The sequence below is a fragment of the Microcebus murinus genome, chromosome 7 (assembly GCF_040939455.1).
Source record: "Microcebus murinus isolate Inina chromosome 7, M.murinus_Inina_mat1.0, whole genome shotgun sequence".
Taxonomy (NCBI): Eukaryota; Metazoa; Chordata; class Mammalia; order Primates; family Cheirogaleidae; genus Microcebus; species Microcebus murinus.
Window position 1 is genome coordinate 3,935,439 of NC_134110.1, and position 14,198 is coordinate 3,949,636.

A 14,198-nucleotide genomic window follows, 5' to 3' on the forward strand; every position below is an offset into this window, starting at 1 on the left:
ACTGTGTCCCTGGGCCATCACTGGGCGAAGAGCCAGAGTCGTGCCTGGGGGTCTGGCCTCCAGAGAAAACAGATCTGAGGACCAGGCTCGGACTGACCAGAGGGCCTGTCACCAAGGAAACAAATGCCTCTGAGTCAGCACTTGATCTTAGGCAAAGTGGCCGATCAACCATAGCCTCTGAGTCTGCAAAGACACCCAGGCAGCATCCCCTGCCCCACTGGGGAGTTTGAGGACTTCTGCTAAGAGAGGTGACAGCCCACTTGGCACCTCTCGTCCTGGGATCTCCTTCCCCGGCCTCCCAGGGGCCCTGTCCTGATACCCACTGTCTTCCCCAGGCTCTGAGCCTCCGGGGCTCTCCCAGCAGGAGCATCTCATCCCATCCCAGCCCCCAGATCCAGCCCAGGGCCAGAAGAGAGACGCGTCCACTGGCTTCCAGGCCACACCTGACAGATTAGCACTCACTGCGCAGTGATGCTTCGAGCAGGCAAAGAGAACAGCGATGAACACACACATTCCTGCGAAGGACACCAGCTGCTCAGGCCGCCGGGAGGTGTCCAGAGACAGCCACAGGACCAGGAACAGGAGAGCCGCAAGAGCTAGGCCCCTGCAGGGGAGAGGCAGAAAGCCATCACCGTTGGCGTGTCCCCACCTACACACACACACACACTCACTAGCACCCAGAGAAAGGGTACACAGGGCAGAGAGAAGGAGAAAGGATACAGCACCGTGGCAAGAGCACAAGCTCTGGATCCAGATACTAGGAAGTACCACTCAAGCTGTGTGGCCTCTGGCAGACCCACTGGCTTCTCTGAGTCTAGTTTCCTCATTGGTCAAATGAGGCCACAGACCACTCATTTCTGGAGGTGGCTGGGAGGATTAAATAAGAGGATGTGTTCCAAGGTTAGTGTGGTGCCCAGCACATGGCTTCACCCAGGTATGGGACTCTCACAGCTGCAGTGACGCTCAGCCCAGTCTCTGACCTTGAGGGAGGAGGGGCCTGTGTAGCCCAGGACAGAGCACTGTGGGCCGCGCTCCCAGACACCTAGGAGCAATAATGTCAGTCTGGAATGCTGACGCAAGCACCTGAGACCAAGGCCTGGACGCAACCTTGACAGCAACACTCCCATTTCTGGGTCTGGGCTTTGCTTGTCCAGGGGACAGCCCAGCTCTGAGCATCAGGAGCTCAAGGGCTGCCCCCAACCTGGTCATCAACTCACTGGGTTCTAGTAATGACAGGTGATGTTCATTGACATTGACACCTATTATGTGGCAGGTGAGTGCTGAGAACAATACTGTTACTGTCCTTCTTTTAGAGATGAGGAAACTGAGGCACAGAGAGGCTAAATAACTGGTCCAAGGCCACCTGTCTAGAAAGTGACAGAGCTGAGATTCTAACCCAGACCCTATGCAGCAAGGTCTATTCTCTTCAATGCAGTCTTAATTGGCTCATAAGACGGGACCCAGGGTCTGAACTCAAGCAGGCTAACTCCGGCCAGAGTCTACCCTTTTTCTTTTTGTTCATGTTTTCAACCTCCCATCATCCCACTCTACATGCACAGTTTTTGCCTTGCCTGTGTGCCACCTGCGCATCTCTTTGCTAGTTTTCTCGATGTTCAATGCATGTTTTTGTTTTTTGTTTGTTTTTAACAGCTGTATCGGGCTATGGCTGATACACAACAAACTGCACATTTTAATGTATTCCATTTGATGTGTTTTGACACACGTATACCCCTTGACACCATCACTACAATCAAGATAATGAACATACCCAGCCACCCTCCCCCAGAGTTTCCTTGTGCTCCATTGGGATTCCTCATGACATTTTTACTGTCTCCATGGTTTTGCCTTTGCTTGTTTGCTTCCTTTGCCAGAATGCCAGATAGCTACAGTCATACAGTATGGAGCCTTTTCAGATCGGCTTCTTTCAATTAGCAACATGCACTTAAGTTTCCTCCATGTCTTTATTAGCTTGATAGTTCATTTCTTTTTAGCATTGAATAATATTCCATTGTCTGGATGTACCACATTTTATTTATCCATTCACCTATGGAAGGATATCTTGATTGCTTCTAAGTTTTGGGAATTAGAAATAAAGATACTATAAACATCCAAGTGCAGGTTTTATGTGCAGTATACAGTTGCTTTATTATCCAGTCTTCCTTTTAACTGGGGTTTTAGACCATTTACACTTAATGTAATTATTGGTATAGGTGGGTTTACACCTAACATCTTACATTTATTTTCTATTTGTCACATTGGTTCTTTTTTCCCTTTTCCTATTTTTCTATCATCTTTCAGATTGACTATTTCTTAAAGATCCTCCTTTATGACTTGTTAGCTGTAACTCTTTGTTGTGTTATTGTGGTGGCTAGCGTTTATATTAATAGTATGCATATTTAACTTGTTATAGTCTACCTTCAAGTGGTGTTGTACTACTTCATAGGGTGTATACTTACAACAGTATAATTTCATTTCTTCCCTCACATTAAAGCTATTGTTATTTACTTCTTTTTAAAAAAGATTTTTTCAGCCTCAGCAAGAGCAAGACCCCATGTCTACTAAAAATAGAAAGAAATTAGCCAAGTGTGGTGGCACACCCTGTAGTCCCACCTATTCTGTGGGCTGAGTCAGGAGGATGGCTTGAGCCCAGGAGTTTGAGATTGCTGTGAGCTAGGCTGACACCACAGGACTCTAGCCTAGGCAACAGAGCAAGACTCTGTCTCAAGAAAAAGATATAAAAAAATAAAAATAAAAAAGATTTTTTATAGCTAGGGTTTTGCTATGTTGGGCCAGCTGGAGTGCAATGGCTCGTTAACATGTGTGATCACAGTGCACTGGAACCTCAAACTCCTCGCCTTCAGTGATCCTCCCACCTCAACCTCCTGAGTAGCTGGGACTATAGGCATGTGCAAATGCACTCAGCTATTTACTTCTACATATATAAAATAAATTCCACAGTATATCTTGATTATTCTTGTCTTACAAGTTGATTACATTTTAAAAATATGTCTAAATAATAAAAAAAATAGTCATTGTATTTACTCATGGAGTTACCTATTGGGGGGCTCTTCATTCCTTTCTATAGAACCAGGTTTTTATCTGGTATCATTTTTCTTACGTTTGAAGAATTTCCTTTAACATTTCTTAGAGTGAATGTCAGGTTTATGCCTGCAAAATTATTTCAGCTTTTGTACATCTGGAAAAAAGTCTCATTTCCCCTTCTTTTATGGAAGATATTTCACTGGTAAAGAATTCTAGGTGGACAGGTTTTGGGGGTTGTTGTTCTTTATTGTTCCACTCTTTTCTCACATGTTTTTAAGTAGAAATCTGCTAGTAATCCATACTATTTGTCTTTTCTTCTGCATTTGTTAAGATTTTCTTTTTATCACTGGTTTTAAGCAATTTGATTATGAGGTGTCTTTGTGTTGTCTTCTTCATGTTTCCTGTGCTGGGGGTTCATGGAGCTTCTCGAATCCTGGGGTATAAAATCTTCAGGAAATTTGTAATTTTTTTGACACTATTTCTTCAAATATCCTTTCTGCCCTCCTTCTCCTTTGTTGACATCAATGCATGTATATTTGCCCACTTAAAGTTGTGCTGTGGATAACTGATGCTCCTCTGTTTGACTCTTTTGGGTTTTGTCTAAGATTTGTTGGGCAGGGCCTGAGAAACATTTATTCTGGGGTTAATTGTTTTCCATTCCACTGAGCCAAGACCCTTACTATTACTCACAGTGTCCTGTGAATTATGATGAGGTTTTTCCACCCGGGCTGTTGGGACACTATTCCTGACCCTGTGTGATTCTCCTAGGCCTCGGGGAGTTTCCTCATGTGCATTCACTGGTCAGAACTGCACTGGATGTTCAGGGAGGACTCTCTGCATCTCTCTAGATCTTTCTGTCTGCGTCCCTCTCTCTCGTCTGCTACTCTGCAGTGTGAACTCCAGCCACCCTGTCTTCCCAGGATTTCCAGCTCTGTCTCTTCAACTTAGGGCATCTGCTGCCCCATTCTAGTTCTCCTTCCCTGTGGGGGGCCAGGAAACCCTCTCCAGATAGTAAGCTGGGACGATCACAGGGCTCACCTCATATGTTTCCTAGTTCTCAAAGATCACTGTCTCTTATTGCCAAATATCTAATATCACGAGAGCTTGTTTCACATTTTTGTTCCAGTGTTTTTGTTGTTTCAAGTGGGAGGGTAAACCTGGTCTCCGTTACTTCATCTTGACTGGAAACCAAAATCAAATCCATGTTTTCTGTTTGTTTGTTTGTTTGTTTGTTTTTGAGAAAGAGTCTTACTCTGTCACCCCCGCTAGAGTGCAGTGGCATCATGACAGCTCACTGCAACCTGAAACTCTTGGGCTCAATGATCCTCCTCCCCTAGCCTCCCAAATATCAGGGACTACAGGTGCACACCACTATGCCTGGCTCATTTTTCTTTTGTATTTTTGGTAGAGATGGACTCTTCCTATGTGGCCTAGGCTGGTCTGGAACTCCTGGCCTCAGGTGATCCTCTTGCCTCAGCCTCCCAAAATGCTGGGATTACAAGCATGAGCCACCATGCCAGGCCCCAAATCTATGTATTTTTTAACAGCTTTCTTGAGACAAAATTCACATGATATAGAATTTGCCCATGTAAAGTAGATGGTTCAATGGTTTTTAGTAGAGTTAACGATTTGTGCCACCATTACCTCAATCCTAGAACATTTTCATCAGCCCAAAAAGAAGCCCTGACTACTGGTCATCACCCTCTAATCTTCCCACACACTCCAGCAATTACTACTCTATTCCTGTCTCCATAGATTTGCCTGTTCGGGACATTTCATGCAAATGGATCTTGTGGTTTGTATATTTTCAAGACTCGCTTCTTTCACTGCACATAACATTCTCAAGGTTTATCGTTATTTTAGTATTTATCAGTACTAAAGTCCTTTTATGGCCCTATAATATTCCCTTGTATGGACATATAAATTTTCCTGTCCATTTTTCAGTTGATGGATATTTTTAAAATTTCTACCGTTTGGCTCTGATGAATAATGCTATATAAACACGTGTGTACCAGTTTTTGTATGGACATATGTTTTCATTTCTCTTAAGTATATACCTGGGAGTGGAATTCTTTTCTTTCTTTATTTATTTTATTTTATTTGTTTATTTATTTTGAGACACAGTCTTGCATTTTGCTCTGCTGCCCAGGATACAGTGCTGTGGTGTCAGCCTAGCTCACAGCAACCTCCAACTCCTAGGCCTCAAGGGATCATCCTGCCTCAGCTCCTGAGTAGCTGGGACTACAGGCATGCTCCATCACACCCAGCCAATTTTTTCTATTTTTAGTATAGGTGGGGTCTCGCTCTTGCTCAGTCTGGCCTTAGACCCTGAGCTCAAGCAACCCTCCTGCCTTGGCATCCTACAATGTTGGGATTATTGCTGTGAGTCACCACTTGTGGCCCAAAAGCTTTTAGTTTTTATAAAGTACAATTTATCTGTATTTTTTAAAACAAACTCTGCATCAATCCCTCAAATGAAAAACTATTATCAGTGACTTGTCATAAATAGAAGACCACTGCCCTTGCCCTGCCTCGGAGCTTGAGCTCACTCACCTCTTAGCCCAGAGCTCCAGGTTGGGGTGGCTCTGAGGCTTCTTACACTTTGTCAGCTTTGGCACCAGAAGCCTCTTCAGCAAGCCATAGGCTAAGAAGGCGAGGACCACACAGGTGAGCACGAACAGCCCCAGGGCCCTCTGGAAATTCCGGATGCAGGCAACCAGCAGGAAGACAGCGTACCCTGGGGGACGAGACCGGGCAGGGGGCTGGATGACCATCCTGCCTCTCCAGGCCCCTGCAGCCCACCACAGACACCACCTTACTCCATCCAGAACTTGGAGGGCAGGAAGGTCCCCCAACCTCTCTGAACCTCAGTGTCCTCATCTGCCAGTGAAAACAATCATCCCTCCTGTGTCCAAAGGGTGTTATGAGCTCATTGGCAGAATGTGTGAAAGGGCTTTGCAAACTGTAAAGTGCCGACCAACTGGGAGGGAGATGTGTACGAGGCCGTGAGGCCAAGCAGCATGGATGTCTGGGCGTCGAAGGAGCACCTGCCATGATCCGAGCCCTGCTAGGATGGAGGACGGAGACGAACAAGTCAGTTGCTCTGTGAAGGAGTTCGTGTGTGTGTGCCAGGCCTGTGTTCTGGAATATGAGTCCATCGTCTCCTTTCAGGAATGTCCTCTTCCCCCTTTGCCCTTCTCTCCTTTAAGTGGCTGAGCCGCTCTGTGTTCACACCTCCAGAAATGTGATTGTGGACACAAAGGGCAAATGTCTCTCTCTGGCTTCTGAATTTCAAAACCCAGGGTCCTTTAAGAATGGAAAGGACTTAGCCATGGACTAAAAAAAGTGATCTGAAATATTAGTTTTAGTTTCTTGCCACCAAAGTAGCTAAAGTATGACAAGAGCAATGACACTGGTGGCCCCAGGGAAAGGGTCTGGCTTGTGATGCCATAGCCAAAGCCAGCTGTGTCTGCGGCACCGCAGGCAGAGCAGCCCATGCCACACTCCCTGTGTAGGCACAGGGAGGTGCCAGGGCTGGCGAAAGAGGAGGCCTATGTGAGTGCGGCAGGCAGAGCCTGGGACAGCTCTGAGTGTCAGCAGGCCCTGAGCAGCAGGAGCTGTCCCCACGAGACGCTCGGAAGAGGACAGGGAAGGGAGGCCGGAGTAGGCCACTGCTGGAGACAGGGGCATCCCCAGGGCCACCTGCCTGCAAAGACACAGAACTCGGACCAGCTGGAGAAGTGGACAGGTCCATAGACACTAGAGGCAATTTTCATTCTCTACTGGAGAGAGAATTTGATCATTTCTTCTTTTTCTTTTCTTTCTTTCTTTTTTTTTTTTTTTTTTTTTTTTTTGTAGTGACAACCCAGGAATCAATCACTTCTTCAATAGAAGCAAATATCAGTCTGCAAGGGCACAAGAGAGGGCCCTGCCAAAAGAAGATTTCATTGTCCTGGACACGCTCCCTGGAAGGAAGCTGAAGGACATGGACCAACCCCATCTCAGCAGACTGGGGCCACTGCTGTCACCTCTCTCACCATCCCCTCCCTTCCCTGGCACCTACAATGGGCTCTGCATCCACACACATCCTCTCTTCTTGTCTCCCAACTCAACAGCACAAGTGAGCCTACGCTAGGTACACCTGCCCCTGCCTGGGCCTGGGAGCCCTTCTCTGTGCCCAGAGGACCTTGCTCCATCCGTCACCTCTTTATCCCCTGTCCTTTCACATGCTTTCTACACGCTCTTGCCTCAGCTCATAGACACATGCCCGTCCTTGACACCTTGTCACACCCACCACTCATACTCCCGCCCTGTTCTCAGAAAAAATTTCTCCAAAGGGCTGTCTACACTTGCTGTCTACACTGCCTCAGCCGCCTTCACTCCAGTCCACTTGTTGGAACTACATCCTATGACACCAAGGTGCCTCTTGTCCCTGCATCAGTGGACACTGCCATGCTACTCAGTGCATATCACTTGGACCAGCTATCGGTCTTTCCCTTCTTCTTGAACCCCTTCGCTCTCCGGGACTCTGGCTCGCGCCAAAGCCATCTATGTAACTGGTCCCCAGGCTTTTGTCCCTCACCAGCTTCCCAATCCATTCTCCTAGTGTCCCTGGGCACCTTCTCTTCCCCTGCGTGGCCTGGCAGTTGTGTCTCCAGCAAACTGTCTGAGTTACCCCTCCGGCTGCTCAGCCATGTGCCCCAGCTCTGCGGGGGGGGGGGGGGGGGGCACCATCGTCCTCTGATACACAAGCAGGAACCGAGGCAGGCTTGACTCAGGGTCTCCTTCGCCTTCACACGCGACCAATCCCGAGTCCTGCTCCTCTGCTTCCCCAGGGCCCATCCACCCCGCCGTCCTTCACCCCTGCGCTCTGACACAGGCACCGTGGCCCTCAACATGCCCTTCTCCCTGTCTGTGCTGCCCCCTCCCACGGTCCCACAGAGTGAATTCAGCCTTGACACTTCGGGTTTAAACCTCCAATGTTCTAGATCTTAGGAGCAAGAATAAAATAAAATACGAAGTTAAACCCTCCAATTGTGCACTCTGGTCTTGAGGGCAGAATCCAGGTCTAGACTTTATCAAAACCCACACCCTGACAGTTTTCACCTTTGCTCCTCTGCATGGGGTGTCTCCCACTTCTTATTGTTCCTCCTCTCCATCTGGCTAACTCCTGCTCCACCTGTCAGACCCCAGTGTCACCTCCTCCTGGAAGTCCTCCTTGACCTCCCTGCCCTACTTGGTGCTCCAAGAGGGCTTCCTGTCTTCCCTGGGAATGTCCTTTCTCCTCCCTCACTGGAGAGAGAGCACCTCAGGAATAGAATCTGGTCCCATTAATGAATGACTCAGTGCCCAGCAAGGAAGATGGCCCGGAGCTGCTGCTCAACTCTCTGTGTTGCATAGCGGGTAAGTGAACAACCCTGCCCTGAGACATGGACAGCTGGGGCAAGAGTCATTGTCCCCTGGGAAGGGCTCACCAGTACAGAGCAGGCCTATGCAGATGCGTCGAATCAGCTGCTTGTGCTCCCTGCAGAAGCGTCTCACTCTCTGGGCCGGCCGCAGGATCCTCCTGGGGAATAGGACCAACAGGTCCGCGAGTGGTACTCCAGACTCCCACTGCAGTGGGGATCCTTAGCACCTCCAGGCCGAAGTCACTCAGGTGTGTCCCCGGTAAAATGGTGACAGGGCAAGCTGGGCACTGGCCTTGACATCCCACAGGGATGAGGGGAACCCCAGCTCAGAGCAAACCGAGAAGTGGTTCAGGTCTTCCTGTCCCTATGTCTCCACAAACTGTGCCTTTGGCCTGGGGCAGCGCCCACAGTCCCACCACCCCAGTGATGCCCCTGCCTGCAGGGCTTGCGGGGGAATTCACTGATCAGGCAGAACCTTCTCAACACACAGACCTGCCCTCCAGATGGTGGCTGCCTCCCTTCCCCAACCACAGAACAAGGTGCAAAGGCTCCGGCTGTGACCAGGACACTTATCAGCCCAGTCGGCAGCTCCTGTTCCCTAGAGAGGACTCTGGAAGCAGACCATGCCCTGCAGGGCAGCCACGTGGCCCTGCGTCCATGCTTGCCTGGCCATTTGGTCACTCGTGGGCACCCGGGGCAAGGCTGCTCCCTGAGCAGCTCCGGGCTCCCCTAGGCTGAGCATCTGCTAGATGCTCCCCCAGTGCTCACCGCACCCACCCAGCTGCTGTTGCCAGAGCCTCTCGCCAGCACCCAGGTCCTGAGAGGGTGAGGGAGGCGTGTTCCCCCATTCCCCACCTGGGCAGACAGATGAGACCCTTCCGCCACCACCACCACCCCGGGGGGGTCCCAGGGGTAGGGACATCCCGAGGTCCCGGGGCCTGGGACATCAGGAACCAGAGTTCTGGGCACACCCGGTCCACTCACTGCCTGTGCAACTGGACCTGTCAGTCCCTTTCCCTCTCCTGGCTTTGGCCTCCAGTTGACAAACGCTGGCCTGGCCCAGTCCAGGAATTTCCAAACTGAACCTCGGGGCTCCCCAAGGTGCCCGGAGCCTGGATGGGGTGGAAGCAGCTGGGGGAGGTTGACCAGGAGGCCTGGCTGGTCGGGGCCTCCTACCCAGCTGCAACCAGAGCAGCCCCCCAGCACCTGTGGGGTTCCCAGTGGGACTTTACTCTGGCTGCTAAACGTAGGTGGGGAACGCTCGGCCGGGGTCGCCTCTGAGGCTCATCTGCCTGCAAGTGAGCGAAAGCGCCATCACTGCTTCCTTCCACTGAGGTGCGCGGAGCCGTCCCCCCATCGTCAGGAGGTGGCTCCCCCCGTTCCCCAAGGTGGCCTCCACCCACCCAGGCCCTCGCAGAGGTCACCTACCAGGTGGAGAGGGGCTCCGGCCCCACCTCACTCCCTCTGTCCCCGGCCTCTGTGGGGCTCGAGTCCTTGTCAGGCAGCCGTCCGTCCTCCTACAGGCAGCAGGGAGCCATCAGGTCAGACAGAGCTGAGGGACAGGAGAGGGAGACCCTGGCCGCACGGGGACACCCGCAGGCCCCTCCCGAGTGGGCTGAGGCGGGAACTGGACAGTTGCACAGGAAGGAATTAGAAGGCTGCTTAACTAACTTCTGCAACGCATGCACCGAGCGCCTGCTATGTGTAGGGCTCTGCCCGAGACACATCCTGCCCTCAGGGTCATGGTCTTCATCAGGGAGGGACACCTGTGACTGAGGTGTGGTGGCAGGGCCAGGAGGGGACTCTAAGGAAGGCCACGGGCAGAGCTTCCTGATCAATGACTCGGGCGCCATGTGCCCACAGGCTGTGGGGGGGGTGGCTGGGCGAGGGGTGGACATTGCTGTAGACAATGGTGGGAAAGGTGCACCCTGGGGGACACAGGGCCGTGAAGGGAGGAGTGTTGCCATGGAGGTTAGGAGGGTCACACAAGACACCAAGTCCCTGGGTGGTGTGACCTGGGCAGTTTGGGAGTGAGGACAAGATGACCAGAGCCTTGAAGGCTGAGGCATCCTCCGAGATCCCTCTCCGAGCCCCATTCATCTGCTTCCTGTTCTCATTCTTTACATCACAGCTCAACTGTCACTTCCTCCTTGGCACCCCCCCTGTCCTGCACGCTAGGACAGGCTGTGTGGCACAGAGTAGGTGCTCAGTAAATGTTTAATGAGTGAAATAAAGGGGGCTGATTTGTGCTGCAGAGGCCGACAGGTTGGGGTTTCTTAACTGTGCAAAGAGGTGAGGAGGAGGCGGCAGAGTAGGGTGAAGGAGGACGGGGAGCAAAGCCCCCACCAGCAGCCGGGACTCAGGCGAGGAGGAGGGGAGGCCAGGACCATGCATGGGAAAGGGACAGACCAGGCTTTCCACAGTAACGGCTCCCGCATTCTCCAGACTCTTGGCCCTGGGTTTGAGAGAGACGGACTCCCCTCGGCTTGGCTTGTCGTTCTCCATGTGCCAGACCTTCCAGCTGCAAGACAAATCGGGGAGGCCCAGAGCTGAAAGGGGAGGGCTGGGCAGGGCCCAGGATGGGGCCTGGGAAGGGAGAGAGGGCTAGGTCGGGGCAGATGCCTGGCGCAGCAGAGCCTCACAGGGGTCCGCCTGCGTGTCCCCACACCCACGCAGAACCATGCCTGTGGGCCACGCCTTGGTCCCCAGCACATGGAGAAGGTCCCCCTTCCTGCACTTACCTCTGACCCTGTGAGAGGCAAGTCCTGTAAACCTGGGAGTTCCAGGCACAAAGAGCACATTCTGCCACTTCACGGGGAAGGACAGCATGTGTGTGCATCCAATATAGGCATTTTCTGGAGAGGCGCTAGCTTTCATCACTTGTCACAACAGGTTAAAACCACTGCCATTAAGTGCTATCTCAGTTGTATTATACTACTCTACCTCTGAAAGATGGAGACACACATCCTGAAGACATCCTTCCAGTCCCTGGATCGAACAGCAGCTGAAACCCATCCTACCCTTGGATCTTTCACTGCCAGAGCTAATATAGTCCCTTTTTAACTGGAGCTCAGTTCATAGGCTTAAGCTTATCCTTAAGTAAGAGTGCCAACTAACACCTCCGCCTCCTCTCTCCCCATTCCTGTTCCCTCACCTTTTCTGACCTTGAGGAACACCCTACTCTGTCCAAACGCCAGCCTGCTTAGCTGACATGCCCAGCGGCATGTGCATGGACATGCATGCAGACACACGCACACAACAAGGACAGAGCCTGGATGAACCCTGTGAACACACACAGACTGCACACAGACAAGCAAGGTCCTATTTCTACTCACAGATCTGGGGTTAGTAGATGGCTGTCAGGGAGAGACAGAAGTGCACGTTTCTGTGGGGACAAGCTGTGTCCAACCTGCCTTCCCTTTGGCCCTTCTTCTCACTTCCGCAGGAATTGCTGGGCAGAGTCCAGAGTGGGAGTAGGTTGGGCCCCAACCCAGCTCTGGCCAACGTCTCCCACAGCCCAGAGCCACAGCTGGGGTAGGGAACCAAACCCTATTTCAGGGCTACAGGAGGGAGCTGACCCCAGGCCTGTCCCGTGCAGTTCTACCCCCTCACTGTTTCTTCCCCACCCTGCCTGTTCCCTGAAGCCTTCCTCTGGGCCTGCCCCACCCACCTCTTCCAGGAAGCCTCTTGAGTAACTCCTGCCCTCCCTCCCTTCCCTCCTGTGGTAACTGAGGGAACAGCCTGAGAAAAGGGCACGAATGTTTTGCAAGCTGTCTTTTTAAAACTTCCCTGTTCTTTTTGGGAACGGAAACCAGCATCCCTATCTCTGACCAGTGGTTGGGAGGGGCAAGGGAATGTCCTTTGTACCACAGATGTCCTCCCAACAGCCCTCTGGGTGAGGGTGGAGATTGTCTTCCGCTGAGATGGGACAGATCAGAGTCATCAACTGTAGTTAAAGGGACATAGCCTGGAGCTGAAAGCCTCCCTCTAAAAGCTCTGTCTTTCTGCTTATAGTCAGGGAAATTGGGACGTTAAGATGGGAGTCTGCCAGTTTCCTCAACTGCCGGCAAATTAATAAAGCCCCCTTCCTTCTCTTCAATCCACTTGTCCTCGTTCTTCTGACATGGTCCTGAGGACAAGTGCTGAGCTTACCGGTAACACCGTAGCCTCCTTCCCCGGCCATCCATCCTCACTGCTCCTGCTTTGGCATTTTATCTTTCATTTTGCATCTTAATGAGTCTGTCTTTCTCAATGGAGCAGTACTGATTATACCAGCAACCTATTATCCTAAGCTTGAAGATGAGGACAGCAGTGTAGCTGAGCACAAATAGTAAAAGTGTTCTAGGTCTAAGCATTGATACAGTCCCAAAACAAAATGAAATCACACCATTTCCCCCTTCATTTCATCTTTCTTTCTTTTAGTTTTTTCTTTTTTCTTTGGACAGAGTCCCGCTCTGTTGCCCCATTTGGTGCTCACTGCAACCTTAAACTCCTGGGCTCAAGGGATCCTCCTGCCTCAGCCTCGTGAGTAGTTGGGACTACAGGTGTGTGCACCACTATGCCCAGCTAATTTTTCTATTTTTATAGAGATGGGGTCTTGCTATGTTGCTCAGGCTGGTCTTGAACTCCCACGTGGCCTCCCAAGCGATCCTCCGGCCTTGGCCTCCCAAAATGTTTAGATTACAGGCATGACCCATCCTTCCTAGCCTCATTTCATCTTCTTTGAAACCAACATCTAAGCAATAGTATGCAAAGTGAAGGCACAAACTCTTTAGTATGCAACCTTCAGACTAAACATTAAACCAATCTGACAGATATTTAACAATATCTCCCTAATAATTAATGGTGCACACTGAGGACAAAATCCTGTTTGAAGCACAAATACCTCCCAGAGCACAGGGTGTGCAGTTACCTGCTCATGTTGGCTGTTTGGAAGTTTGGAGAGGACGATGCATGGAGAGTACGGCCACCCCCTCTTTGAAATCACTTTTGTTGTCATGTGTCCTTCAAATTACCAAAGCATTACAAGTGCACTGTTAAACATTTAAACGTTGTAGAAATACACAGAATGCAGGAAGTTAAAATCCTAACCTGAGCCCCCTGGGGATGGTGACTACTGAGTTTGTGGCATTTTTCTCCACTTTTTTCCCTGAATGTATATCATTTTATGTTATTCATTTTCCAACAGGGGATCACGCTACACCAGCATTCTCACAGTTTGATTTTTCCAGCAGGGATCTATACCCTGTTGGGCGCCCGTTGCCACCTGGGTAAACTAAATGTTTCTCCTGAGCAGGACACCTGTCTCCATGGGCACCCTGTGTGGCCATGGGCTCGGAGTTGCCCACATCAAGCCTGACTGAAGGGTAAGTAGACCGTACCTGCTTCTCTGCCCCTACCCTGTTCTAATCCCTTCCCCTGCCCCTTGCATCCATTCCTCCTCTCTCCTGCCTTCCTCCTGCTGGCCTTTCCTCCCAGCCTTGGTTTGTCTCGGTGCCCAGAGGGAATCCAGGAGGCACAGCACATCCAGCAGCAGCCATGCTGGTTTCAGAGCATTCCCAAGTTTGCAGCTTACAACCTTGACGTCACTGTGGGCCTGATCTCTCCAGCAAGGGTTCACTGGGCTGTGAATCAGGGGATGAACCTTCAGCTCAGAGCCCACAGGTCTCGATTCACTCCTGACTCTCTAGTTAACTTCTCTTCTGATCTGCAGAGCAGTGGGGAGAGTAACAGGACCTGTCAGGATAA

General features: G+C 50.9%; 1 protein-coding gene and 1 long non-coding RNA gene across 5 annotated transcripts in view; one reads left to right on the forward strand and one right to left on the reverse strand.

Annotated features, from left to right (window-relative positions):
* Positions 1–14,198, reverse strand: part of SLC28A1 (solute carrier family 28 member 1) — a 50,785-nt gene that overhangs the window by 28,121 nt on the left and 8,466 nt on the right. The window contains exons 1-6 of one of the 4 annotated variants that reach the window (XM_076004717.1): positions 11,864–12,091; positions 10,860–10,971; positions 9,879–9,967; positions 8,517–8,608; positions 5,596–5,779; positions 463–604 (exon numbers count right to left, since the gene is read on the reverse strand). In XM_076004717.1, the coding sequence (XP_075860832.1) occupies positions 463–604; positions 5,596–5,779; positions 8,517–8,608; positions 9,879–9,967; positions 10,860–10,955 (603 nt within the window). In that variant the 5' untranslated portion in view covers positions 10,956–10,971; positions 11,864–12,091. Of the gene's footprint in view, positions 1–462; positions 605–5,595; positions 5,780–8,516; positions 8,609–9,878; positions 9,968–10,859; positions 10,972–11,191; positions 11,682–11,785; positions 12,092–14,198 lie in introns of those variants that run through there. The other 3 variants (XM_076004716.1, XM_076004715.1, XM_076004718.1) reach the window with 3 other exon arrangements.
* On the forward strand, positions 10,591–13,816 carry LOC142871892 (uncharacterized). Its single transcript, XR_012920069.1, has 3 exons — positions 10,591–10,648; positions 12,896–12,994; positions 13,747–13,816. It is a non-coding gene; the product is annotated as an uncharacterized LOC142871892 (long non-coding RNA).